Source organism: Planococcus citri, chromosome 3, assembly GCF_950023065.1.
Source record: "Planococcus citri chromosome 3, ihPlaCitr1.1, whole genome shotgun sequence".
In the NCBI taxonomy this organism is placed as follows: Eukaryota; Metazoa; Arthropoda; class Insecta; order Hemiptera; family Pseudococcidae; genus Planococcus; species Planococcus citri.
Window position 1 is genome coordinate 40,405,181 of NC_088679.1, and position 27,129 is coordinate 40,432,309.

The 27,129-nt window shown below is 35.6% G+C and overlaps 1 protein-coding gene across 4 annotated transcripts in view; it reads right to left on the reverse strand.

Moving 5' to 3' along the window:
• The window catches only part of nkd (naked cuticle), a 70,908-nt gene that overhangs the window by 8,752 nt on the left and 35,027 nt on the right, over positions 1-27,129 (reverse strand). For 3 of the 4 annotated variants that reach the window (XM_065354503.1, XM_065354504.1, XM_065354502.1), the window contains 2 exons: positions 6,446-6,621; positions 422-538 (listed from right to left, as the gene is read on the reverse strand). In XM_065354503.1, coding sequence (XP_065210575.1) covers positions 422-538; positions 6,446-6,619 — 291 coding nt within the window. In that variant the 5' untranslated portion in view covers positions 6,620-6,621. The remainder of the gene's footprint in view (positions 1-421; positions 539-6,445; positions 6,622-27,129) is intronic. The other variant, XM_065354505.1, reaches the window with a different exon arrangement.

Below are 27,129 nucleotides of genomic sequence, written 5' to 3' on the forward strand. Positions count from 1 at the left end.
TTTCGACTCGTGCGGTTGAGTTTTGGATATGGGCACGGGTAGTGCGAACTGCAAACCTTTGATGTGTTTACTTCCAAAACCCAAAATAAATTCGAATCAAATCAAGTTTTTAAAAGCGTTATAAATTTAAACGTTTGTGTAAAAAGACTTTAAAGCGTTGTTTCGGACGATTAAGATAACGTTCGGTTCGTGATTCTTTTGTTAAACTTTTTAAAAACATTTAACACAAAATTTATAAATAAACGCTTTCTAGGATATTTACTGTAGAGTATAAGTTAAGCACACGCCACAGCCACAGCTCGTATACTTTATGAAACATCCGACAGCTCGAATAGAGTGCTGAAAAAATATGTACTACGCGGAGGAAAAAAAGCTCGTCTTTCTTCGAATTCATTTTTCAAACATACCAACGGATACTTACATCTTTGGTAATTTTGCCATGTCCGTCTAAATCATACAATGTAAACGAAAACTCTTGTCTTTGACCGGATGTTTGATCAGGACTGCACCCTTCCACCGAAACGTCGCATTCTAGTTCCTGTCAAATAAAAATATACCTAATTAGAAAATACAGCTTTTTCAAAAAAGTCTAGGTACAATTTTCACAAAGACACGATTTCACTTTTAGCTGCCGACAAATGTTGGCTTTTAAAGCAGAAAACTAACAAAAACAACGCGAAATTAATTTACGATTCAAGAAAGGCGACAAAAATGTTGAAAATTTGGAAAAATTTATTCTCAACATACTGGGTATTTAATTATCTGCGAAGACACGTAATTACCTATTATTTATTCATTTTTAGATGAATTTAAATGATTTTTTGAGCCACTTTGAAAGAGCAGAATTTCGGAGGGCGCTTCAAGAAGAAAATGGAAAAATTTGGTAGATAGGTAGGTAGGTAGGTACATCATAAAAGTTGTAGGCGACGAAACATTTTTCAAATATCACCTTGCAAAAGAAGTATTCCAATCGGTAAACAACTATTTGGATCGAAAAAAGCAAAAAGTGAAAGAGCTCCCAAAAATAGATACCTACATCATTAAACCAAATTTCAAAAACTGTATTTCTATTTTTCATTTTCGACAAACTTTCGAAAATTCAAAGGCTCTTTCTTCTAAGAAAAACTCAAACTTCGATCAAATTGGGGTAATAGAAGGTATTATACGTAGGAAGCTGACATTTGATTTGTGTCGTCTTTTTGACCTCCCAAATCAATTAATTGACGATTTTGAGCCATTCTGGAGCCGTCTGCGAATTGTTTGACTTTGCAGTTATGGAAAAAATTCCATAAAAAGTACCAAAATGAAATTCAGAACCCATAAAACTAGCATACGTACTCTTTTTGTGACCATTTTGATCGATTTAGGAACAAATTTTTAAGATTTGTCTTGGCAAGTTCAAATTCTAACTTCCTCCAGCACTTACGAGCATTTCACATATTTTCTATTTGAAATTTAGAAAACTCAAAATTTTGTATTTTATGTAGGTAATTCTATTTTATTTTTATTTTTTTGAAAACTGAAAATTTTTAATATCCAGCTTCACAACAGCTCTAAACCATCACCAATCAATTTTGAAGTTCAAAAATAGGGTCTGAATCCAACTTCAGCTTTTTGTGTTGATACGTTCAGAACGAGGGATTTTCAGCATTGCTCAAAAATCTATTTAGGTAGGTTACTTATTGCTGGAGAAAATTATCAGATTTGAACCATCAGGAAAGAATTTCGAAAGCGCCTAATTCAATCTCAAAGGCCACAAAAGACGATAGGTATACTCATTACTCACGATTACGGATGCTGAATTTCATTTTGACCCTTTTCATGGTAATTTTTCCCAAACAAGTGATGAGATACAGATCAAAATTCAGCATTTTACCTCATTTTGGCTCAAAATTTTCTCCTTGAGAAACTAAATCTAAATTTTTCAAAAATTCACCAAAAACAAAAAAATTTTAATTCTCTTCAACCCCAACATATAGGTGCAGTTTTGTTTTAATCAGTGGGGGATATTTCTGATCGTATATAGCGTTGATTTTTGAGTTTTCTCTCTCATTGTTAGACTCTCCTCCCAACTGGCATTAATGTTGAAAAATATGTATATTATAGTCTTTGAAAATGTTAGCTCCGGAAGTGTCCTTGAAGGGGTAATATGGGTCTTTAAAGAGGAGGCATATTCGAAAAAATCGTGGTTTCTTCTCTTTAACCCCTATCAATGTGTTGTAGGGAAAATAGCAGAGTTCCAAAAAATGATATTTGAGATTCGGCATTGACCTAAGCCATTACCGTCAAAATACAAGCCTACTGAGGTCAAGTATACTGACACTGAGCGGTTGAAAATTTGCGAAACGCTTATTTTTGGGTAAATTCATGTTCTGAAAATTTTTTCTTCTCAAATATTTCGCATTAATTAAGCCAAAACATCGAAAGATGTGGTTTTGGAAACCGGAAAAATATTTTGGAATGCAGCGGCGTCTGTTTTATCAACCACTATTGCCAGTTTCGAAAAACCGAAAAAATTTGAAAATTTTTTTTGACTATTTTTTTCGGCTTTATGAAATTTGCAATAATGGACAAAAAATTATCTCCAATACGTTCCAAGAAAATACTTCCTCAGGTTCAGAAACGACACCTTTCAATGTTTCGCCCTAATTAAAGCAAAATATTTTTTAAAAAAAATGTCAAAACACGAATTTCACGTGTTCATAACTCGACAGTCGACAGCCCCTTCAATCCAAAAGGTGAGCAAGCATACCTACTCGAGCTTAGCACGAGTTACCTACCTGCCAGATTGAAGTCGGCAGGTCACTTATGAGACACCCAGTACTTATTTATATAAACATTCACTCGTAAGTCATCTGTGCAGTTATTCGTAGAAACACGTTTACATAGATAAGGAAGGGAAGAAGGGAGAATGATTAAAAAGTAGTTGAAGCAAAAATTAAATAATATCAAAAGTAGGCTGTTGATAGTCTTTATTATGATTTCTCTCCAGAGTGTCGACAACTTTACCGACTCATTGGACAAAATTAATTTTCAAAATTGGGTACTTGTATTCTCCTTTTTTTTTTTTTTTTTGAGAAAAATTTCCAGTAAATCTTGACATTTGTCACCAAGTTAGCCTGTCTGCTTTTCCTAACAAAATATAGAAGCGAGTCATGCATCATAAGGAAATTTTACTCGCACATTAAAAAAATGGCCTCAGAATCACTCATCGATAAACTCGACACGTCATTCCACCACACCTCACTTTACCATACCAAACCACGCGTAAGCGTAATAAATCCTGAGGCGCCTTCAAAAACACAACACATACAACTTACCATACATGTTATATAATCAACGCGTACATGTGCGTAAGAAAGTCTACGACTATCTTGTATCTTTAAACTTGACGTTTTTTTAAGCATAAGTATACGTAAGCAACTTCGCACCAAGAAATAATAATTCGAGAAAGGCTACATTTTGAACATGATGAAAAAAAAGCAGAAAACGAAAAAATAAGTAAATAAAGGGAAAAAAAGAAAGAATGATAGAATGCACGCTGAAAATTTGTATGTATAAGCTCTCGGAAGAGACAAGCATAGTATAACGCGGAGGATTTTTATACAATTTGCACGGCATGTGTTTAGAAAATGTCAACTGGAATAGAAACTGATTAAAAGACCGACGTCACGAGTATAACGTATATAGTCGACAGAGAGTGATATGTGTCCCGAATTGACCTTCTATTCTCTGCGAGCTCAAAGCAGCCGCAACCAGTTATGTATAGACAAGACACGCGGTTAAAGCAGTTCAAACAAAATTGCCGCTTCGCGTCAACAAGGCTAACAACTTTCTAGCATCCCGACACGAGTACATTTTTCACTATACGTATCCTATCTACGCATTAGGGTTGAAACTATCAAAAAACACATCACCGAACAAGCCAGCCAGCTCCCTAATCTAGCGCGTTAATGAATGCTCCTAATGTTTAATCAATTACACGTTTATACCGGTTTAATAGCGTATACCGAAGGAAAAAAACCTTTTTATTAACGGAAATACGTATATTTAGATTCGAGAATGCGCCTAGGCCTACACCACCAATTTTGGGATAATTTTAGGCGATGAAAAAGAAAAAAAAAAGTTACTAAAAAAACCCTCCATCTTAACATAGTTCTATAGAATCGTTTCGGATCAGATGTGTTGTAATTCGTGTACCTAACGAACTGTTGAATACAATACGTACGAGGGAGAAAATACACTCAGGTCAAAAAAAAGAAGACCTTAACAGCGCATGGGTTCGGACAACTCGCGAAGAACGCGTTAAATATCACAAAAAAACACGCGTACAAAAGAAAATCTACAATCATTGAAATCCTATAGTACAGTACAAGGCACACGAACGTACCCTAGACCTGAACGTATGTTACTTCTATTTGAAAAAAATCGATAAATGAATGTTTTTGGGTGTTGGAGATTTTGACTAAGTCCCGAATTCGAGATTTATGACATTCGTCGGTATTCAAAGGTTCCGAGAATTTTGAATAGTGAAAAAACATCTCAACACTAATAAAACATCCACCCATTCCGCTCATAATCTGGATATTCGTACGAACTTTATTAGGGTAGGTAATAAACTTTTTATTGAAAGATGACGATGCACGTAGACGCATACTATCGCTATCGAGAATAATAAAATGGTCATTTTAATTTTCAAGTTTGATAGATTTATCTGTAATTTGGAGGCAACCTCGTTCATACATAAATGACTAAAATGACTAATACTCCAATCGATAATAACGTTGATGATCGCATAACGGAAGAACAGCATGATGAAATGAACAAACTTGGAAGTAAAGGTCTGTGTTTTGAATGTTCAAAAATTCGCACAAAATAGACAAACTGAAATTTGAATAGAATATTTTTGAGTTTAGCTGAAACGACTTATTTCTAGTCAGTTTTCAATACAGCGATTGGAAATCTAAGTCATTTTAGTTCTATTTACATGCAATTTTTTTGTCAATTTTTCATCTTTGAAAGCCCATTTTTGCTCTAATAAAAACCGAAAAAAAGTCCCCATCACTTGGTGGTGAGCGCTGTGTCAGAGGGGGGGGGGGCAAGACCTCTGGAAAATATGTTCACTGTTCAGGAATAAAGTTTAATTTTTCTGCATAAAATTTAGAACAAAAAAGGTTTTTATTTTTATTTTTTTCACGATGAATTATTTCGCAGATAACCTTCCTTCCTTGAACGTTGAGGACTACTATATTCAAATAAAAAAGCTGAATTTGAAAAATAAGACCAACATTTTCGTGAAAAGTTTGACAATTGAGGTATTTGGTTGTTCGAGTAAAAAAAGCTTTTAAATCATTAAAAATGAAAAATGACCACAATGTAAAAATACCTTTAAGAAGTGGTGTTCAATTACCTTTAGCGATGATTTTAGCTGAATTTCTTAGATTCAACTTTTCTTATTTGAATTGAATTTCGAGGAATTTTATCTGCTGAAAAAAATAAGAATATTTTTTGTTCCAAATTTTATGCAAGTTACTTTTTTTCACGACTATTTTCCTCGTAGGAGCCTTGGGGGAGGGGTAACAATGCGAAAAACTTATTTTTGGAGAGATCTCACACGCCCTTCTGCCGCCCCCCCCAGAGCAACACTCACCACCTAATGGTGAGAACTTTTAGTATTTTCATTACTCACGTTCACTAAAAGATTAGATTCTCAAACTTTGAGCAAAAAATCAACCTGTGTCGCCATATTCCTTCACCCTTTTCTTCAGGCGTTTGATCTTGGCTAAAACATCGTTATTAAGACTGTTTTTACATCAAAATTCATAATCTACCTGTGGCCAATTTCAATCCAATATTTTTTAAACTTTAACCTAAGAAACCATGAGAAAGTTGATCCATTGCTTTGCCCTTGCTTGTCCCTTCTTCATCTCTCACAAAGTACCTAGGTACCTAGATACAAATATTAAAAAATATGGTGTTTGAGAGTTTGTAATTTTCTCTCAGCTGACCCTTTCAAGTTCACAATTCATAAGGGGATACCAAACATGTCATACTTTTGCATGTTCAAACTTTGGGTTCTCTTTTTTCCGGTCAAAATGAACATTATTATATCTACATATTTGGTTCTGAACACGAGAAAATAAACCTACCCCATCAAATTTTGAGAACGATGAAGAGAGAGAAAAAATCGTACAGTCACAAGGCCTTCCCTCAGTCTACGTTTCTGAATTCGACAATCCTCGTTCAATTTTAATTACAACGTAAATAAAAAACCATCCACCAACCGTAGTATAATCATTCTTTCAATTTTTGATTACAATTCGAGAATCGTCTACACCCTAAACGAACCTTTTCTTTACTCGATTTTCATTCAAATGAGGAAAATCTCAGTAGCACACTACGCTGCACGCTGGTGAAATAAACAATGGAAATTGGCTCGACTTACTTCTAAATTCAGGTGTCGTTTTCCAGAGGTACAATTCTGGTCTACGTTTTCCTTCGAAGGAGACGGCGATCGTTGTCGATGCTGTTCGCGAAAACTCTCTTGAGATACGAACGCCGATGGCCTGAGTAACAATTCGGTATCCGATAAGCGACCGTCTGTTAAATCATTTGGCATCACTGAAACATAAACAAAAGTATAATTCGATTCAGTTCGTCAGTTGGATCAAATTTATTATATGGCATCCTAGGTTTTACTAGCTAGGCTTAAGACAGTAATCTTATATAGTTATAGGGAACCAATACACGAATCGTATCGAATAGGTAAGGTATCCATGAGAGATCGTTGGTACGGTGCACTTTATAAATGCTTAATAACGAGTTCCCGCCGCAAGATCACTCGCTCGGGTAAAGTAAAATATCTCGCTTAGGCGTTGTTATATGGAGAGCACAGCACAGCCGACGGCCCACAGTTCAGTAATTATTGAATTGTGTATCGGTATTCGTTAACTATGCAGGCGATCCGAATCCGATCGTGTTGCGAGATTTAAGATAATCTCACACAAATATCTCTCGTACACCAAGGTACCTCTACCTACCTACGTGTAAAGATAAAATTCTGAGAGCAGCAGGACTCACGTGTGCGGATAGCGCACAATACCTACAAAGAAACGAAACTATTTTCCCGAAAAACATTAGTATGTTATCTCGAGACAAGAGCAAAGGCAAAGGCAAAAACGCGCTAGGAACAGATGTTTAGCACGTTTTTTCCCTTAATGATTAAACCGACTGGTGCAATTTAATCCTCATAATTATGGCCCAAATTTGACGTAGAAATTCGTCTTGAAAACTCACAAACCTTCATGTGTAGTAGGTATACTGTATAAGTAAAGTACGAGTACGAAAAAGAAAGAAAAAACCACCCTGAACAACATCCATAATGTAATATCGTTCCAGTTTTCCGCCCTCAATTATTCACCGCAGCAGATACACAATAAAAATACAACAGCGGAATGTTAACAAAAAGCAATCTTAAAATGAGAGAAGATGGCTTTCATTTTAAATGAATGAAAAAAAAACACACATACAACACATAAGAGTGGTTTAAATCTCGCAATGTACAGGATATTCACTTCACACATCCGCATCTGATCAATTTCAAAGATGTTTTCCTTAAACATAAAATCTTCACAATAAGGGGGTTTTATTCCAGCGCGTGGAAATATTTTTTGCAAATGTCTTCTCGTATCATAACAATACGTGAAATCCAAAGAAATCCAGATGTTAGTAATTTTCAACATTGTAGGAATTCGTCGTACAAAAGAGCAGATATTTATTTTTCTTATTTCATATATTTTTTCCCCTTCGTCAGCACGGAGTATTTGTATATACCTAACTGAAGTATGTTCCGATATTGATAGGTACTATAGGCGTACCTTTGATTTACAGAAATGCCTATGAGAAAAAAATAAGGATTGAATTCCTGTTTAATTAGTATTTCCACTTCCATCACAGATTCCCACTCACGTATGTATTGATGGAAAATAGAAAAAAGACCTCGACTCGATCATTTATTAAGAATTTGTAACAGAACAAATTTTTCGAAATTATTAGGTATCTAGTATTAAATTTTTATTTATTTTTTTTTCGATGAGATGTTGTTTAATTCGCTTGTCAAATTGGAAATACCTATCATTATAAAATTTTTCTTGAAAAAAGAATTTCGAAAATTCAACGAAAAGAATTTACAAAAGCCTAAAATTTTTTCATGCTTCAATAAAGGCTATAGGTGGATAAGTATGGTGAATTTGCCCCCGAGAGCTTCAGGGTTGATATTTGCATGGAAGGTTGGTACCCTTGAGCACCTTCCGTCACGAAAGTTTCAGACCCCCAGGACCCCCCGTTTTTGAGAAACCCCCCCTTTTCTAAAATTACAATAAAAATTTTTTTCTCAGCCCCATGTGAACCGATTTTCTTAATTTTTTGGTATGTTGTAAACATCCATAAGAGGCACCCCCACAAAAAATTTCAACCCCCTCCCCCCATATTTCCCCTCAAAATGGCGTTTTTTAGTTTTGTTTGCCCGTTTTAGCAATGATCATGATTCGGCACAAAAATGCGAATAGCATTTTTAAATGTATTTTTGACTCCTACAAAACATATATTTTTTTCAAAAAAAAATTTTTGGTGGGCCGTGGTCAAAAATTGAAAAAACCAACAGAGGGGGTTAAAAATGGATTCTGGTGTAAATCATTGTTTTTGGTAAACAAGGTGTCGTTTCCATATGAATCGAACCCCCCGAACACGAATATGACGCCCAATCTTATGCTACCCTCATCCACACCCCTCCAGCGCCTCTGCCCCCTTATCAATTTTTACTATATCAAAAGTTCAGCTATTTTCGTAATATTGGTGTCGTTTCCAAATGAATCGAACCCCCCGAACACGAATATCACGTCCAATTTTACGATACCCTCATCCACACCCCTCCAGTGCCTTAGCCCCCACCTCAATTCCTACTATATTAAATATTGAGCTATTTTTATAATGTTGGTATCGTTTCCATTTGAATCGAACCCTCCGAACACGAATATGAATTCCAATTTTTTGCTACTCTCATCCACACCCCTCCCCAGTGCGTCTGCCCCCAACTCAATTTTCACTGTATTGAAAGTTCAGATATTTTCGTAATGTTGGTATTGGTTCCATATGAGTCGAACACTCCGAACACGAATATGACGTCCAATTTTATGCTACTCTCATCCACACCCCTCGAGTGCCTCTGCCCCAACTCAATTTTCACTATATAGGTATTGAAAGTTCAGATATTTTCAAAATGTTGGTGTCGTTTCCATATGAATCTAACACCCCGAATACGAATATGAAGTCCAATTTTATGCTAACCTCAACCACAACCCTATACAGTGCCTCCGCCCCCACCTAAACCATAAATGTTTTCACCAACTCTGATCAATCTTCTACAAATATTTACTCGGGTTGTTATTACTTTTAAAAGTATGTTTCGCGAAGGTTGAAAACTCGTAAAACAATGACCATCGCAAGGTTCAAACTTTAACATTCAAGTTTCGAGGTTTCCATTCGTGCCAAAATGACACGCAGCATTATGAAAATAGGTTTAGCATTTCAAATAATAAAAATTGTCGAGCTGGCTGTAGCCTGAAAGGCGATGGATGAGAGTAGAGCTAAATTGGACTTCATATTCGTGTTCGGGGTGTTCGACTCATATAGAACCGACACGAACATCATGAAAATATCTGAACTTTCAATATAGTGAAAATTGAGGTGGGGGCTAAGGCACTGGAGGGGTGTGGATGAGGGTAGCGTAAAATTGGACGTCATATTCGTGTTCGGGGGGTTCGATCCATATGGAAACAATACCAACATTACGAAAATAGCTCAAATTTTAATACCCGTATGCCGTATAGTAAAAATTGAGAAGGGGGCAGAGGCGCTGGAGGGGTGTGGATGAGGGTAGCGTAAAATTGGACGTGATATTCGTGTTCGGGGGGTTCGATTCATTTGGAAACGACACCAATATTACGAAAATAGCTGAACTTTTGATATAGTAAAAATTGATAAGGGGGCAGAGGCGCTGGAGGGGTGTGGATGAGGGTAGCATAAGATTGGGCGTCATATTCGTGTTCGGGGGGTTCGATTCATATGGAAACGACACCTTGTTTACCAAAAACAATGATTTACACCAGAATCCATTTTTAACCCCCTCTGTTGGTTTTTTCAATTTTTGACCACGGCCCACCAAAAATTTTTTTTTGAAAAAAATATATGTTTTGTAGGAGTCAAAAATACATTTAAAAATGCTATTCGCATTTTTGTGCCGAATCATGATCATTGCTAAAACGGGCAAACAAAACTAAAAAACGCCATTTTGAGGGGAAATATGGGGGGAGGGGGTTGAAATTTTTTGTGGGGGTGCCTCTTATGGATGTTTACAACATACCAAAAAATTAAGAAAATCGGTTCACATGGGGCTGAGAAAAAAATTTTTATTGTAATTTTAGAAAAGGGGGGGTTTCTCAAAAACGGGGGGTCCTGGGGGTCTGAAACTTTCGTGACGGAAGGTGCTCAAGGGTACCAACCTTCCATGCAAATATCAACCCTGAAGCTCTCGGGGGCAAATTCACCATACTTATCCACCTATAGCCTTTTTTACTGATTTTGTGTTGAATTTTTTTCAGCGATTGAATTTCTTATATCATTTATATGGATAGTTCGTTGGTAAACTTTTTTTTCATGTCCACGCTACACATCCCTTCAAATATACAATAATTGATTTTTTGTACATTTAAAAATGTAAACATACAGTACTTTCGAATTTTTAAGTAAATGTGCACAAATTTCGTCTTATGTTGCTTTTTACAGAAGTTATTGATCTTGAGAGACTACAAAAACGCTGCAGCACTTTCAATATGTGGAGATGAGTAAAATAAGATGATGAAAAATTACTTAATTATAAACAAGTAGATCTTGAAAATCTCTTCAAGTAAGACTGATTATGCGTAAAAGAGTTCTGAACGTCCCATCTTCAGAGTCTTTAGGATTATATCCCCCCCTCCACCACCACCACCAGATCAAGAAATCAACGAAGTAAGCTTTTTAAAAGAAGAATTCAAGTAAAAAAAAGAAAATTTGTTGTTTGCAGGTATTATCTCGTTTAAATTGGGGTTTCTCTTGGAAAGTGCGTCCAAAAATACATCGCTGGGCCAAATTTTACGAGTTGAACTTCATTTTTCGATTTATTGAGAATTAAAAAATATATATGTATAATATATATACAAAAAATTGATAAAATTGTGGATTGATTTATGTCTCATTTTTGATTATCCGATTTGTAAGTTCTTGAGACTATAATTAGTATCCTTGTTCGATCTAAAAACTGTCCGCATTTTAAAATATTTTTTAGTTTCGATGGGTTGGGGGGGTGGGGGTGGCGGCAAGGAAAATGTCACCTAGAGCGAAAAATATTTGCATCTGACCCAGAAAGGAATGATTTTTGACCTGCATTTGATTTTTCCAAAATTTGCATGGAACCCAAATTGAAGGAGCAATGGTTGGAAGATTTTCAAAAAATATGAGCATTATTAATACGGTGTCCAAGGAACCTTTATGTTGGCAAGAAAAGTTCTGTGACAAACTAGTCTTCAAAATTGAAGGAGCCTTCGGCTCGAATTTTTATGTGAGCTACAAATTTCAACAACTTGATCGCTTTTTTGAAAATGAGCCATTTTGTTATCGATTATTATTGGTTTATCTTCAAAAGTTCCTCACTAAAATAAATATTAATAAATGACTAAGAAATTGAATTAATTTCGAAAAATTATAGAAATAATTGAATTTCTCAAAGTTTTATCAACAACTGGAGTACTGACACATTTCATTTTTTGAGACATTTTTTATTAAAAACTGACAGTAGGGTACAAGTTGAGAGATTGAAGATTTAAAAAAAATTAATATTGGTCCATTCGTTTTGTTTCTGTGATCAATTCTAGAGAAGAGGAGAAGAAACTGGGGAGTGAGGGAAGAAAAATGACCTGCATAGAATCTCAAAGAGCTCATGGAATAATTTGATACCAACCATCTGAATACAAAATTACGGAAAGAAATTTAAAATTTGCAGGAGCAGAGTATTATCTTACGTAGGAACGCTAAAGACGAATGGGAATGGTCTATTAGATGAGTGTGGAGGCGAGTGGGGAATAGCATAAGCTATCTAGAGACAGAGACCGGAGATTACAAAAAACAGTCTACATGTCTTCTAAAGGAAGAGAGATTACTCCGATGGAGCCTTAAAACACATTACAATTGGAATTTCTACTGATTGGATTTACGCACGAAATATTCGCAACCGGTTCATGTCTTACATACTACATAGTATCTAATTACGCTCACACTTCAATTTCCAACTCTCTATCTCAGCAGTAACTCTGCAGTGTAAATCTAAACTCGATTCTAAATGATACCTACTAATTTAGCTTTGGAAGAAAAGATTCACCATGCACATTTTATAATCGAACCCTACAGATATAGATAGGTACCCAGGTACATACATAATAATTAATTAAAAACACGAAAAAAGAAATAAGATCATCTGAATAGTAAAATAAGACTAGGTACGATTCGTCTTGTGCTTAGATAGGTACCGCAAACAATACCAGAACAATACCTAATCATCTGCGAGATAATGAAGTTCACCAATTAACGCAGAAATTACCAAGAGTTGGCTTATAAAAAGAAAAAAAATCGTAGGCTATTGATTAATGAAGGCTGCGGCTAAGACATCGACATCAGCACACCGCACCGCGCCCTTCTGTCAGTTATTTTTTCCACGTTAAAAAATTTACGATCGCGAAGCCTACATAGCTGAATATGTAGTGAATACCACTCGCGCATTTTGAGTGACTATAGCCTTCGAGAATGACACAGGCGGTCGGATCTTAAAGAGAGAAAAAAACGGAAAAGAAAGAAGTAGGAAAAAAAATCCGAGAGAGAGTTTAAAATGAACTGAAACCGGTTTGGAAGATCCGACGCGCGGTATTGTTTGAAGTAATCTCGAGTCTATACCTTTCCACTATGGTTGTAACAAAACCATTTATCAATTTCATCCTCGTCTTTTAGAACAGAGTAACAGAGAGGCAGAATATAGAAAGAAAAAACCGTTTTCAATGTGTTTCCAAAACAACGGAAGAAATTTTCTGCTATCGGTAAATGGGAAAATTTACACCATAGGTACAGAAATTCATCGAGAAGCCATAGTGGAGTATTCTACAATACTAATATTTACTTTCCTTAGCATGGTTAGGTAGGTAAGTAGTAGGCAGCTAGGCACGCATTTATATGTATTATTAGGCGACGGTGATTTCACATGTATTTACTTTCAGCCGCCTTCTAGACTGATAATCAAATACTAAATCGAGAGAGCATATCGATAACCATTGTTTTACGTTGGCTAATATTGAATTACCTAATCTACCGAATGACGACGACCTTTGAAAAAAAGAAGAAGAATGAAATGCCGCCATACCATCAGTGCTCTTGCTCTACCTATTCATCGCAATGGTACAACGAATGCGAAATATAGGTACGTGACTTTCTAGCTGAAAATGATATTTTTTCATTTAATAAAACAAACAGCATCGTCATCGTCGTCATCATCATTTCCCAGATGAAATCCTATTCGAGTACAATACTCTTATAATGTAGGTATATTTATCGAGTAAACTTGGGCGAAACGTGCGAGAAAATTTTTAAAATTTGTTTATCATGTAAACAGGACCTTAGAACGCGATGTAGATACATGTTGAAAAATACATTATCAGATTTACTTTTTCTTCGTCGGTCGCAGCTCGCTTGTTCGGCTGCAGCACCGTGCGTCTCTCGTCTCTCTGCTTCGTGCTACTACGCCAACAGAGACGAGTAACACTAGCAGCATAAAAGCCTTCTATTCTAATAAACAAATGATCCGACATAAATCTATTCTCAAATAAATCGATATTATCTTAGCCGACGATAGATCTACGAAAGAGGTATCCGTCGTCGGCTTCCACAATTAATACCCAAATAACTCGACTCTATTCGATTTTTAGTCTGTTGGACTGGCTCCAAACATAAGTAAACCTATATAGATACCTATAGACTTACACCCAAACAAAATAACACTCCTTCTCTAATAACGTAAGACATTTCGAGTACCTCGAATACAACCGTTTCCCCCTTTTTAAATCACCCCGACGACGCGATGTGACCCACCAATCTACCATCCACCAAATGTTGTAAAAATGTTTTTTCGCGTTGAAAAAATAAAAATATAACATTTCCCCTTTTTTTTTCTTTTTTAAATAGTCGCAAAGTACTATATCTAATGTAGCTTCTTCGTGAGTATACTAGCTACAGCTAGGTTATTTTATAGCCACATATACGAGAGAAAATGAGAAGGTATAAAGTTACTCGTTGAAAGCGCCATTATCGACTTGGCAACATATGCTTGCTCGACTTTTTTGAGGTTCTTGTTCGCGGTGCACGTACGTACTACGTAGGTTCAATCTGTATAAGTCAAGCCTACGTTATATCGCTCGTGTCTATCATTATGTGTAGCAATCATCTGCTATAGATGTACCATCATCGTACCATCTTCTTTCGATGCTGTTTGCCCAATACACATCGCTGTTTCTCTATTTTTATCATTAATAATTGCCAAAGTTACCAATTACTCAACTCACTTCATCAATGTAAAATTTGCTTCGAAAAATATATTTTTAAAATACAAGTTCCTGAATAGCACAAAATTGCATTAGATATACCTTATAATAGACCAACACAATCCGAGGTGATGTGATTCTTCAAAAGCGTTCGGATAGTTCCTATTTTCCAACCAAACTTTCCTCAAATGTCAATCCCTTTCATCATTAATTAACATTCGGATCGATTTAACGGAGAACGATTAACAATCTTTGAAAATTCAATGACGATCAAAAAAAATTTTGGAGAGGGAGGGGAAAGGGAGGGAGGAGGAAAATCAAATATACTAATTAAAATCGAATTTTCCACAATTCTAACGTAAGTACATACATATAAAAATTTCTTTTTGAAACGTCACGACCTTTGAAAATATGTACTTGAGACTCCTTGAACCATAATTTTCTTATGTTGAGTGATGAAAGCACTAAACACGAGGGATCAATTTTTTCAATCAATTCATCTGAACAAAGATCACTTCGTCAGATAAACGTGAAACCCCTGAAATTGACTCATAGTAAAAGTAGGTATGCGTAAGCCAAGTGAATATTGACGACAACAATCTAGATTCTTCGACTTGAAATTTAATTGTCTATAAACTCAATGTAGAATTTAAGTTCCATAAATACCCCAGGCACTCACATCGTACAATTTCCTGACACTTCTGCAAAAAAATCTTAATGTGAAAGCCAGGAAAACTAATCAATAAAAAAAAATTGTAAAAAAACACCTGTAGTCATGAAGCATGCACTTTTATTCTGCGCATTTCAAGTCATCTACGTGCAGAGATACGATAGACTAGTTCACCGATAATAGTTATTGATTGATCTTTATTTCAGATACGTAGATATACCTGCAGGTAGATGAATTTAATTGGCAACAATGAAATTTTCAAACATTTCACTGACAATGAGTTTTCTAGAAACCTTAGTCAACCGTTCAAAATTTTTTCCAGCTCAAACCTTGTTTTTTTTCAAGTAGGTACCCACCTATATCAACATATAGTTAAGTACCAGGAAAAAAATTGGGTTCTGTATAATTTTATTCACTATTAGAAATCAGTGTTCGGAGATAGGCTCAGGGCTCACACTATCATCATTACTCAAACTGATTAGTGATTAGATTCCTTTCAATTTATCATCGGTAAAATTCAACTGAAGCTGGTGAAGAAAAAACACGTTGACTTGAGGAAATCGATCGCCTTTAGCGGTAAATTTCGAAAGAAACGCTTTCTAGAAGTCGAAAAGAGAGATTTCGAACGTTTTTCAACTCAACCCTGGTGCGATAAATTAACGCGGACTAATCGTCAAGATAAAAATAAGCGGCTTATGTTCTTACTTAATCCGGTATAACAAAATTCCGCTCAAAATACGACGCACTTTTTAGTTTTTTCTTTCTTCGACGTTCGACTCGAAAAGAAGAGCGAGAGCGTTGACAAGTATAGGTAGACCTATACATTCGTGCAACTTCCACAGTTTCCATCGAGTCTTTTAATTCTTACCATTTCGCACTTTATATTATACCGTAACGAAAGAGTAAAATTCCAATACAATGAACCATTCGTCAGTGCAATATTTCTAACGGTATCAGACTTTAAAAAAAAAAGGTCGTTAAAATCGTCGATACTTTCACATCTTTCGCGATCTCGTGAAACAGGGAGGGAGAGAAAACTCTACCCTTCCCAAGTAGTAATAGAAAAATTGCGGATCAAAATTTCGTCTCACTCTCAAAGAGTCTTCGAAAATAAGGCGAAGGGAAAAAAAGGAAGCGCCTAAGAGTAATGTAACAACAACAATACGAACGCGGTTAAATATTTCACTGATTAACTCTGAAACGTTATGTTACTTTACTACTTAACTTGCAATAACCATAATAATAACGTGTTCCGTATATTAAAGGGGGAAAAAGAACATGATAACAGGCGACGAGGAAAAAGAGCAATGGCCTTGGCGGTCTTTTTCAAAGAACTATGTAACGCCATTGGTCTTTTAAGAAATCTGGAGAAGTAAGAGGTGTGGAATCTCTGAACGATGACTACAAACAAGTGGTACGTAAACTGAACAACGATGACCAAACCGATTAACCCAGAACAGTCTGCAGCTGTGCACGTTTCCTTTACCCTGCCATGCCCTGTCTAGGCATCTTTCAAAACACTTACTACGGACCTGGACCGGCGATAGTCACTCATTTGTTTTTGAAATTTTTTTTTCTTCGATCGAATGATTTTCGAATAGAGACGAATTGATCGTTGCATTTGTTTAATTGACGCAGTGTTACCAATCGCGATAAAATTCAAATAAGCTCGTGCGGCGCCGTTCAAAGCCAACGTTGCAGATGAATTACCGACAATCGGACTCTAATTAGCGATAATTGTTTGTATCTGTTGACCTCTACAACGGCGGAACGTTTTTTTTACATAGTTTACAACATTTATCATAATAAATTGTTCGAATATTTTTAATGGTCGTGTTTTCATTGATAACCATGCGTCAAATTTTACTCGACCCATTAGTCGAATTTGTTCGAATTTCTCGCCAGTTAATCAATTTACTTCACGTGCTGTGTTTTGTGATTCGGCCGAACGTTCTCCTGGGAATATGCTGAGTGGAGCCAGTTCTCGGTGTACCAGCATCACGGTCTGTAGCAGGCATAGGCAGATTGGAGAACTCTAAAATTGACCCATCTAACTCTCGATGATAAAATACATGTAGATAGATGTAAACCAGCACGCACACACATAGATCTGTGTATTAACATATTCCAGGAATATGGTATTTCATAAAGAAAACACCCTCGTGTGACCATTTACTTTATGTAGAGGTTTTGTTCATATCACGTCGAATGTGTCACAAGAAGGTCCGAAGACGTAGGGGGTCAACTGCGTATAATAATCTTCAAACTAGACTTTATGTCTTTTAAATCCCTCCTGCCTCACTCTTTTCTTAGTACGAATAGGGTTGAACATATAAGGGATAGATTACAAATAATGCTCAAAATCATTCACCAACATAAACTATTATGGCTTAACAAAAGTCATACTTTGGTTTACAAAATGTTCAATATATTCAAGTTTAGAAATGGATGTACAAGACTCTCACAAGATTTTTTCAAAACATTTGTATTGTGTGACGTTGGGTTAGGTTAGGATTCGAATCTTGAAAATTGTCGTTGCACTTACTATTTTCTTTCTAATAAATCCTTCAGAAATTTTTTTTGATAGCGCTGAGGCCTTGTTCTAATGTAGTTTAAGAAGAAGGAAGAACACACGAATTGTAAACATGGTTTTAGGACTAGAAAAAGATGCATTAGGCATTTTGAGAAAAGAGAAGGGATTTTTTTCGCTAAATAAGTAAAGTCTCGAGATGAAAAAAATCAATCACTAAACAACGATTTCCAATTCAGTCAACTCGAATCAATCTCCACTTCACTGATTCGAATGAATAGAAATTCTAATTAAAAATTTGATTATTCTGATAAGAAAAAGAAGTAATCAATTCGTAACAGGTAGGTAAATCTAATCCAGCAGATTTGTATTGAGAACAGATAACAGCATGTATAGGCTATCGCTATAATCCGAATAAATAAACTTCTTCGAGTCATTTCAATCGTCGTCTACGAGTACGTTAATAATAAATCTGAAATTCAAAGCACACGTCGAATACCTTTCGTAAGACACAATAATAAAACATACCTATTATTTAATGTCTAAATACTATAGGTACTAATTATCATCATCCAGTTCAGTGTTCATTTGTGTATGGTTGAACGCGCTGCTTTTACGAAGCCCACAACTAGCAAGGCGATGGCGCCAAATAAGTAATGGCCTAGTAACACGGTCACCATCACACACCGAAGGTTAACTATTTTTTCTCCAATTCGTTCAAGATGGCGGAATTTATTCGGATACATTTTCACAACATGTATGGTTCAAATATCTTCGAATAACTTGGTGTACTAGGGTAAAACCAACCATGGTAAATTGTTAGCATTCTATCATCCAGCATGCTAACCTCAGAACGAGGCGTTGAAGTATAGATAGGCGAAGAGAGAAGAGATAGAAAAAAAAACACTTCAAACAGACCGACAATTTTAATATAAAATCAATCCGCCAGATTAAAATCAATTTCATCGTACAATTTTTCTTAATCTACCCAGCTGTTTCCAAATGATTACGATTCCATTAATGGTTTTTTTTCTAGACTTATTTCGAATATCATTAAAATATTTCTCCAAGTTTGATACAATGTCGAGGTTGAACGCAAGAGTAATACAACATTCAGTTCCAATATTCATAAGTAGGTACGCAAGTTAAGTACATACATAGGTACCCTACCTACGATGATACATATTTATAACGCCATACAGGTGATTTTTATGGTTTAGCATATTTAAACCGAGCGAGAAAATTCAATTACTTAAAACTCATAACCATGTAACGACGTAACATATTAATTAGATGACGTCGAAATGATTAATTAACATTATTAGGTATATTAACCGATACGAAAATACTCGTATATCCGTGTTAAAACACCGTAATACTGGCGAGCTTCTGCGTAATTAAGGAAGGACATTAACAGTCCTTATACAATGCAATTTTTTCGCCTTTATTTTTTTTCGCGAATTCGTTAAAATTAAAAAAATTCATTACCGAAAAACATGCTTTTTTTTTAATTACCTCACGCCAGAGAGATACTAAAAATAATAATAAAAAAATCAACAACATAGCACACCAGTACAAATAATAGAAAAGGGGGCGGGGGAGGCGAAAATGGAGGTGCACACCGAAAGCATTTTTTCCCGTAATACATGGTGAGTATTTCACTTAACATGCAGATGCACATAACTCAAGTCTGGCTGTAAAAATTTTTCAAAATTCGTAATTGTACCGTTGAGTTATAGGTTACATTAGTCTGCAACACGCTTCGCTGATGATGTGTTTATTATAACGATAATTGTAGCGCCAATTTAGTGTCACGTCATTACATGGCTCCAACTTAAGTAATGAAGGTTATTCGAGAATTTCAATGATTTACGAACGTACTAATTCATAAACGGTACGATATACGGTGTAGAACGTAACGTGCTACGTAGTACGAGTACGTAATGTACGTTTCCAGTCGTCGTCTGATACGAAAGATCGATTTTCACACTCGTATAATGAAGCAAGTAGCGACAGAAGGGCACACATCTGGTTAAGATTTTTCGTTCTCTAGTAACATAAAATATGGTACTGGGTGATTCGAGCAGGATTTTACATCAATTTATCTACAATTGGGTGCTGAGCATATCTGGAGTTTGCTGGACCGTTTCATTGCGTATACTGTTCAAGTAGGACTGTGAACAAGTATGATAAATGATGGTAGATTTGAGAAAGATATTCAACAGAAACACATTACTGAGAAACTTAAATTCCGAGTTGCTTCTAATCTATAATAGCCGCAGAAGTTGCCTTCATCGTCACAATCCATCGATAGGAGACATAGACCGTGATGCCCAAAGTGTCACAAGTCACAAGTTGTAACTTCGGATACCAAGTGTGTTGACTTGATGGTACAGAAAGCCAGAAAGGTTTAGGTTAGGTTATAGGCTTACAATGTGACCAATTCTTTAAGAAGTATACCTACATAGTAAAAGCAGTTAGTAACACATGCACCATACGAATTTTCATCATCGACAAAATTCCAGTTTTGAAAACTTTTAAGGAATGGTTTGAAAAAAAAATCACTTTCTTGAAATATTTTTATGCGCGTTGAAATTTATGAAATACAGATGATTGATTTTTACATTTGCTTCTGAGATAAATAAAAAAGGTTCTCTCATACGAAACATGGTCTCTCTTCAGAACCGAAGAAGTTATTCAGCAAACAGCAATTATTAATATATTTTTAAAAACTACCTTACTGAATTTTTTTTTACAAGTTCCACAGAATTTTTTAAAAATTGAAACTTGAGACGTGCAAAAACATTTTGTTAAATTGTTATTCTTTGAAATTGAAAGAGCCAGAACATATCCAGAAGTTCAAAATTTATTTTGCCCATATACTGCCTTCACTTCAGTTTTAAAGATAGACTATCCTTATTTGTAAAAGAATATTTTTTGTTCACCTTAATGTTATGCTTGAAAAGTAGTTCTGATTTTTTTGGCAGGGCTAGATAAATAAAAGTTTCAATTTTTTCAGTTTTCAGTTTTTGTTTTAGGTTTTTTCCATTTTTTAAATATCAGTTTCAGTTTTGCTGTTTTTTTCTATGTTGAAAAAAAAATGAAAGTACAGAAAGGGACATAGTTTTTTTCAATTTTATAATATTATTTATACTTTCTGTTGGCTATAAGTTAGGAGCATGTCTCTGTAAGTAAAAAATCCAAGTTTTCAAGCTTTCTTGCTTATGCCAGAAAAAATTATCAATCCTAATTTTAGTGCGCTCCATGAACTTCAATTCAATAGATGATGGTATAAAATAGTATAGGTTGCACTTTGACTTACTCATCATGTTCTACTACTCAATTATGACAGAAATTTGAACTCACCTGAAACAAAAACATAAAATACATACCTAATCGTTAGTGAATTGGCAATCATCTGATAGCTCACATTAATTTAAAATGCAGAACTATAATAATCATAAATCGCTTTCACTGCTTTCACAGATATTGAAAAAAAAATTGTTTGTTTTGGACTTACAGACCTCTGCAAGAAACTGTAAAACAGCTTACCTATACTACAAATATTTCCAATACTTTCAAAATTTATTTTCAAGTTTATTCAGAAATCCGACTCAGATCAGCTTTCATTGCACATTTTGCGTAATTTGTTTTACTTCAGTTTCTGAGTCATCTAGACGCGGAGTTTTTAATTTTTTCAGCTAAGAGTTGGCAATTTGTTCTACTAAAATGACTTTTTACCAAGAAGGGTAGTAAGGCGATAAATTTACACGACTAAATTCGTCTCCAGGTCAATCCAAAACTTCGTTTCATTTAATTTTCAGCGTAGTAGGTACAAACACAGAAAAAAGACGAATTTTTACAACAAAAAAAACTTCCATCGTCCTTATTTCATTTAGTACCTACTCGAGTATTTCTCTAAATGTATTCGAAAAATTACAACCAGCTGGAATCCGGCGATGACTTCTTTTATGGTATTAGTTACATGTTTGTATGCAGTGTTAATTCGAGGCAATATCCAACGGCGATCCTTTAACCCTATTCGTAGAAACTTTCTCTGTAGGGTTGCTACGCGAGATAATTGCTTCGGCTATTTCTCCTATACCAGCCTGTGATAGATTAGTTTTCTTCGAAAATATAAATTACATCGACAACAGACGGCGGCTTCGCGGCTTCGACTTGGCGGTAATAATACGATTGTGCGCTACCGGTGCATAACGTTAGAAGATATAGGTAGGTTGGTAGGTCTGAGATGTGCATTACAATGGAGATGCGAACGTTAGATTCACTGATTGGTTAGATATGTTGTCATATACAACATATACCTTGCCTACATGCAGTAGGTGTCATTTTAGTATGGACGATAATGCATTAGACACGAGAAAGAATATTCGGAATTTGATGACGATGCTTTATCGCACCGGTCTAGCCAATCTGCTAGCGGTAGTTGGTGGGAAGATGAAGATGGATTTTTGTACGTACGTTTCTCTCACTATATAAATGCCATAGTACATACGTTGGGAGTATAAGTTTTTACAACTTGTAACTGTTATAGGTTACCTACTCATTCGAATGATAATTTGATTGCGTGGCAGTTTTATCAGTCATAACATTGATAATGAACTCTTACGTAAGCTTACGAGTATAATCAAGACCTATTTCAGAAAAAAATTCGCTTTTTGAAAATTTTTATCAATGCAACCTTGGCTTATCAATGTGCGCAGCTACATCCGAATAGGGCTGAGACTTCACCAGAAACCTTCAGCAGCTGACATCTCCGAATCTGTAGGTCAGCAACTCGAAAATGTACCCTCAAAGGTCTGTCACATTTTGTAAATTACCTTGCAAACATCTCACAAATTGTAGAAATTATTTTTTAGCTAAGAATTTGTCTCACTAGCGAGTAAATATTATAAGTTCATCAGCGATCGGATACGCTCACTCCATACAATTAGATTCACTTTCATTCTAGCTTCACCTCTGCACACATCGGATAATAATATCTGCTCAATTCGATAGAGACTGATCTCGTACCATACCGCAATGATGTAAAATCGATATCAACTGCAGACCATAATACACAGAAGAACGCCTAAAGTATGATTATTCAATCACCGAAATCTGGGGGTAGAAAAAAAATTGCACGAGGCTTTTGTGCATTTTACGATTAAGCAGCGAGGAGAGAAAAACGCGAAAATTCCAAACTCTGGTATTGTGTAAGTATACATGAGGTAGGTACCTATAATACATTCGCATAAGCACGATAATGTGGAATATTTGTGGATATTTTAAAATCTGTACAATAGCGAGAGATCTGTTAAGAGTACACCCTAAAGCGTTTTTGTAGAACCGGACGGAATACGAGTCTTTTGTGCCCACGATCAACGGTTCCTGTGTATATCTTACACAATACGATTCGCGTACCGTCTCACCCTTCGCCGGATTCGCCCATATTTAAGGCTAATTCCGAGTAATTTCAACAGCGAAGGGTTCTTGTTTATTATTGTTGAGACCTGGCGTTGTTCAAAGGCCTTCCGAGAAATCTAGCTAGTTTAGCTTCCACATCCACATACTTAGAAAGACTTACCATACGAGAAACTCGTCCCATGTAATTGCGGCGGCCGCGAAGGCGAAGGTGAAGGCAGCTGGCGAGTGGCGGTGGATGATATCAACGCAACGTTAGGTTGGAAATTAGCTGGCTCTCTGTTTCAATGCCAATTGCCATACCATGCGTAGACGCGTTACTTTTTTAATATCCGATATCCGTGAAATTAAATTTTCAACCAGAGAAAAATTGTTCTTTCCAGTGGTTTTTCATATATATATTTCTGTATCGCATCCCGCAGCGTTTGTACATTTCGATGCTACTTAATAACGTTACGATGCCGATACACAGGCACCGAGAACCGGCCCGAATTACACCAATGAACAGAATTTCTATTGCCACAAATCTGGAACATTCCCTTTCATTTGGAAAGAACTAATGGACCAACGGCGAGGATGGTGAAACGTATCAAAAATTATGTCGATTATTCTTCGTCTCGAGTGTATCTGGGTCTCTCCTTGTTATTTGATGAAATCTTGGCGGAATTATCCTTTTCCTTCATCCCCGGTCTCACAGGATTCCATGTTGTTTGCGAAGGTAATTTGTTCCACAATAAGTAGGAAGAGCTTCATCATGAAACCCTTAGAATTATTATAATGACAAGAATGGAGAAAATGAACGAAAATTTTAAAAAATTCATTAAAAAAATATCACGATTGCAATAAAATTAATAAGGGCCAATTGTATAATGAAAAATACAAAAATTATCGGCAATTTCGTCATATATTTTAGAAAATCTTTTAAATTTTTGAAAATAGTTAAACAGTTTATTCAAATATTGTAAAATTGAATTAATTTGATATTTAAAAGATGAATAAATTTTTTCAAAACACTTGGAATTTTTAATGTTTTTTTTCTCTTAAAATTTTCAATTGTGTGAGTCTGTTTCAATTTCCTGATGAAGGATTTCAAATTCATGACTGTCTACTAGGGTGGGTAGTTTTTCAACTTTTTTCGAATTTTGATGGACCGTAGCAAACAATTATCCCAAAATGAACTAAATAAGACACAGGAAAAAATTCAAATTTTTTGGTAACCGTTTAATCCCCCCTCCCGGTTCAAGCTCAAAGTTTTGAAAATTTTAAAAAAAAATTGTAAGTGTCGAAAACAATATTGATTGTTTTCTAGCTTAGGTGGTCTTATTAGTGCTCACAATCACGTATAAATAAGAATCTATTGTTCAATTATTATAATTTTACAATCTTAAGGAGACGATTACAAAATTATAATACTTTAAAGAAAACAACGAATATTTTGAGAACTCCTGCATTCGGCAAAAATGAAACTTAAAACTTTTGTAATGGCTTAAAAGCGATCATATACAAATACGTACCTACTTAAAATGACAAAAGATATCATCTGAACTCATCAAAATTTTTCAAAAAAAAAAATTGAAAATTTTGAAAACTTTTGAGCTTGCACTTGGGGGAGGGGGAGAGGGGGTTTGAACGTTTACCAAAAAATTTGAATTTTTTCCTGCATCTCATAGAGGTCATTTCGCCATAATTTTTTGCTATGGTCCATCAAAATTCGAAAAAAGTTGAAAAACAACCCACCCTGCTATTATTCACTTGTTATTCTTCTCGACTGAAAATCAATTTCTTGGTTAACTTGGATGAGAATGAGGATAGGAGGAAGGAACGTTGAGAGAACCGGGAACCTAGGTACATTCTGGTACATAGACAATTAGACATACTAAAATACATGTACTTCCAAATAAGTACAGCAAAAGAAAACTCAAAATGAGATCTCTGTAAGTTGCAAAAATTGCACTAGTTGACAAAGTTGAATCAAAAAATTAAGGAATAATACGTAATATCTCGAGCCACTTGAAAGCTACCATACACGAGGTATAACTTTGTTATCGATCTCGCTTTCATCGAAATCGGACACACATGCACATCGATATCATACAAATCCCTCGTTAATTTTTTTTTTTTCTAATTACAAACATCGGTACCGGATATACATAGAGCCCAACAACAAAGACGAAAGGCACCGTGCTTCATTATCCACAGCAAAGGTACTCGGTTAATCTACCGCTTCATTAGCGACGAATAATTTGGTAATTTTATTCGAGCTCGTAAAGATTCCGAGAAATCAACGCGGCAGAAAGTACAAACAACCACGTACCTATACGTATTTCTTTACGTACCTACGTACGTATTTATATTACCTATATATGACCACAATATTCCTTTACACATCGAAAATACATACAAGGCGATAAAAAGATATCGACAAAAGGAACCCAAAATTACAACAGACGTTTACGGTTTTACGCATACAAAGTACGCATTAAAACGGTGGACCACCCATGCGTCAGCGCATGCGTACGAAACCCCGCATTCTTTGCATTTGAAGTACCGCATCGCCTGGTGAAATGGTGAAATGAAACCTTTGAAAGGAGATCTACAACAAAGTGCAACATGTTGTGTGCCTTTGTCCTTTGCGCAACAACCAATCCGATACACCGGCGGTAAATGTGTTTGCCAACCAGACCATCGTCGAGTCCGGAGTCCTACGCACAGTTATGATCTCGCAACAGGTCACTTCCCCTCCTTTCCGATGATCTTTTAGTTTAGTGCAGACTGAATAGTTAGGTACTGCAATTGATATGATCGGTTTTCAGTGATTCCTTTTTAGCTGGTAATTTCATCTCAAGTTGGACGCGATCATTTCGTCTCACTTCATAGTACCTAGAAATCTTATACTGTATCTCGGCGTCTAGCGGGTACATTCCAAGACGACGGATGATTTCCGGTAAAAGTAAACCAGTTAGGTTTTCATTACCTAGATACTAAAACTATACGCTACCTAACTATTAAACAAAAGAATTCTTATGGGGCGGTTTCCAATTTTAATCAAGTTGACGAATTACCCTCATTTAATGTTTTTAAAGAAGCATTTTTTCGAGTGATTGTATGCATTTCTATATAGGTATGTACCTCAGCTAATATGTACCTCTACATACCTACAAACTTATCACGTAAAAACGCCTAAGTACGAATTTCAGCTCATTTACAAAATAATCAGCGAATGAGTAGGCATAAGTTTTATTGCAAAATTATTAAGCAGACTAAAAGCATCACGAGTACTCACAATCAGATGGATTAACACCAATGTCATCTTTTAAATCATGTATCCAAGTAAAATCGAGTTCGTATTCATAAGTAGATTATCTTTACGTAATAAGCATATTACATATTTATTCATACGTTGGTAAAATTATTCGCATAAATGAAACCGATGTTTGTCTGCATCGTCGTCGCCGCCATATATTACGAGGTATTCGTACTCGTAATTATAGTACGTAAGCGTTTTTTTTTAAAATGAAAACTGACAATCTTAACCAGTGGTTATTTCTGTGTAAAATGAGATTAGTACAGTCTGCGAAACACCAGTACGTTTATTCGTCGCTGAATTGATCTTTTTCATGTTTCCGCGATGTTTCCAGATAAATTTGGAATTCGAGTATCAAACAAGGCACAGGAATTAATGTACCAGGTGGGCCATTTAAAACACTCGTATCAAAAAAAAACCTGATTTTTGGATATGTTAAACAACTTTTAATCTCCTATCGATTGGATTTTTGTTTGCCTTTTCTGGTCTTTTTGACCCCTCTCTACCACCTCCCAAAAATTTGAAT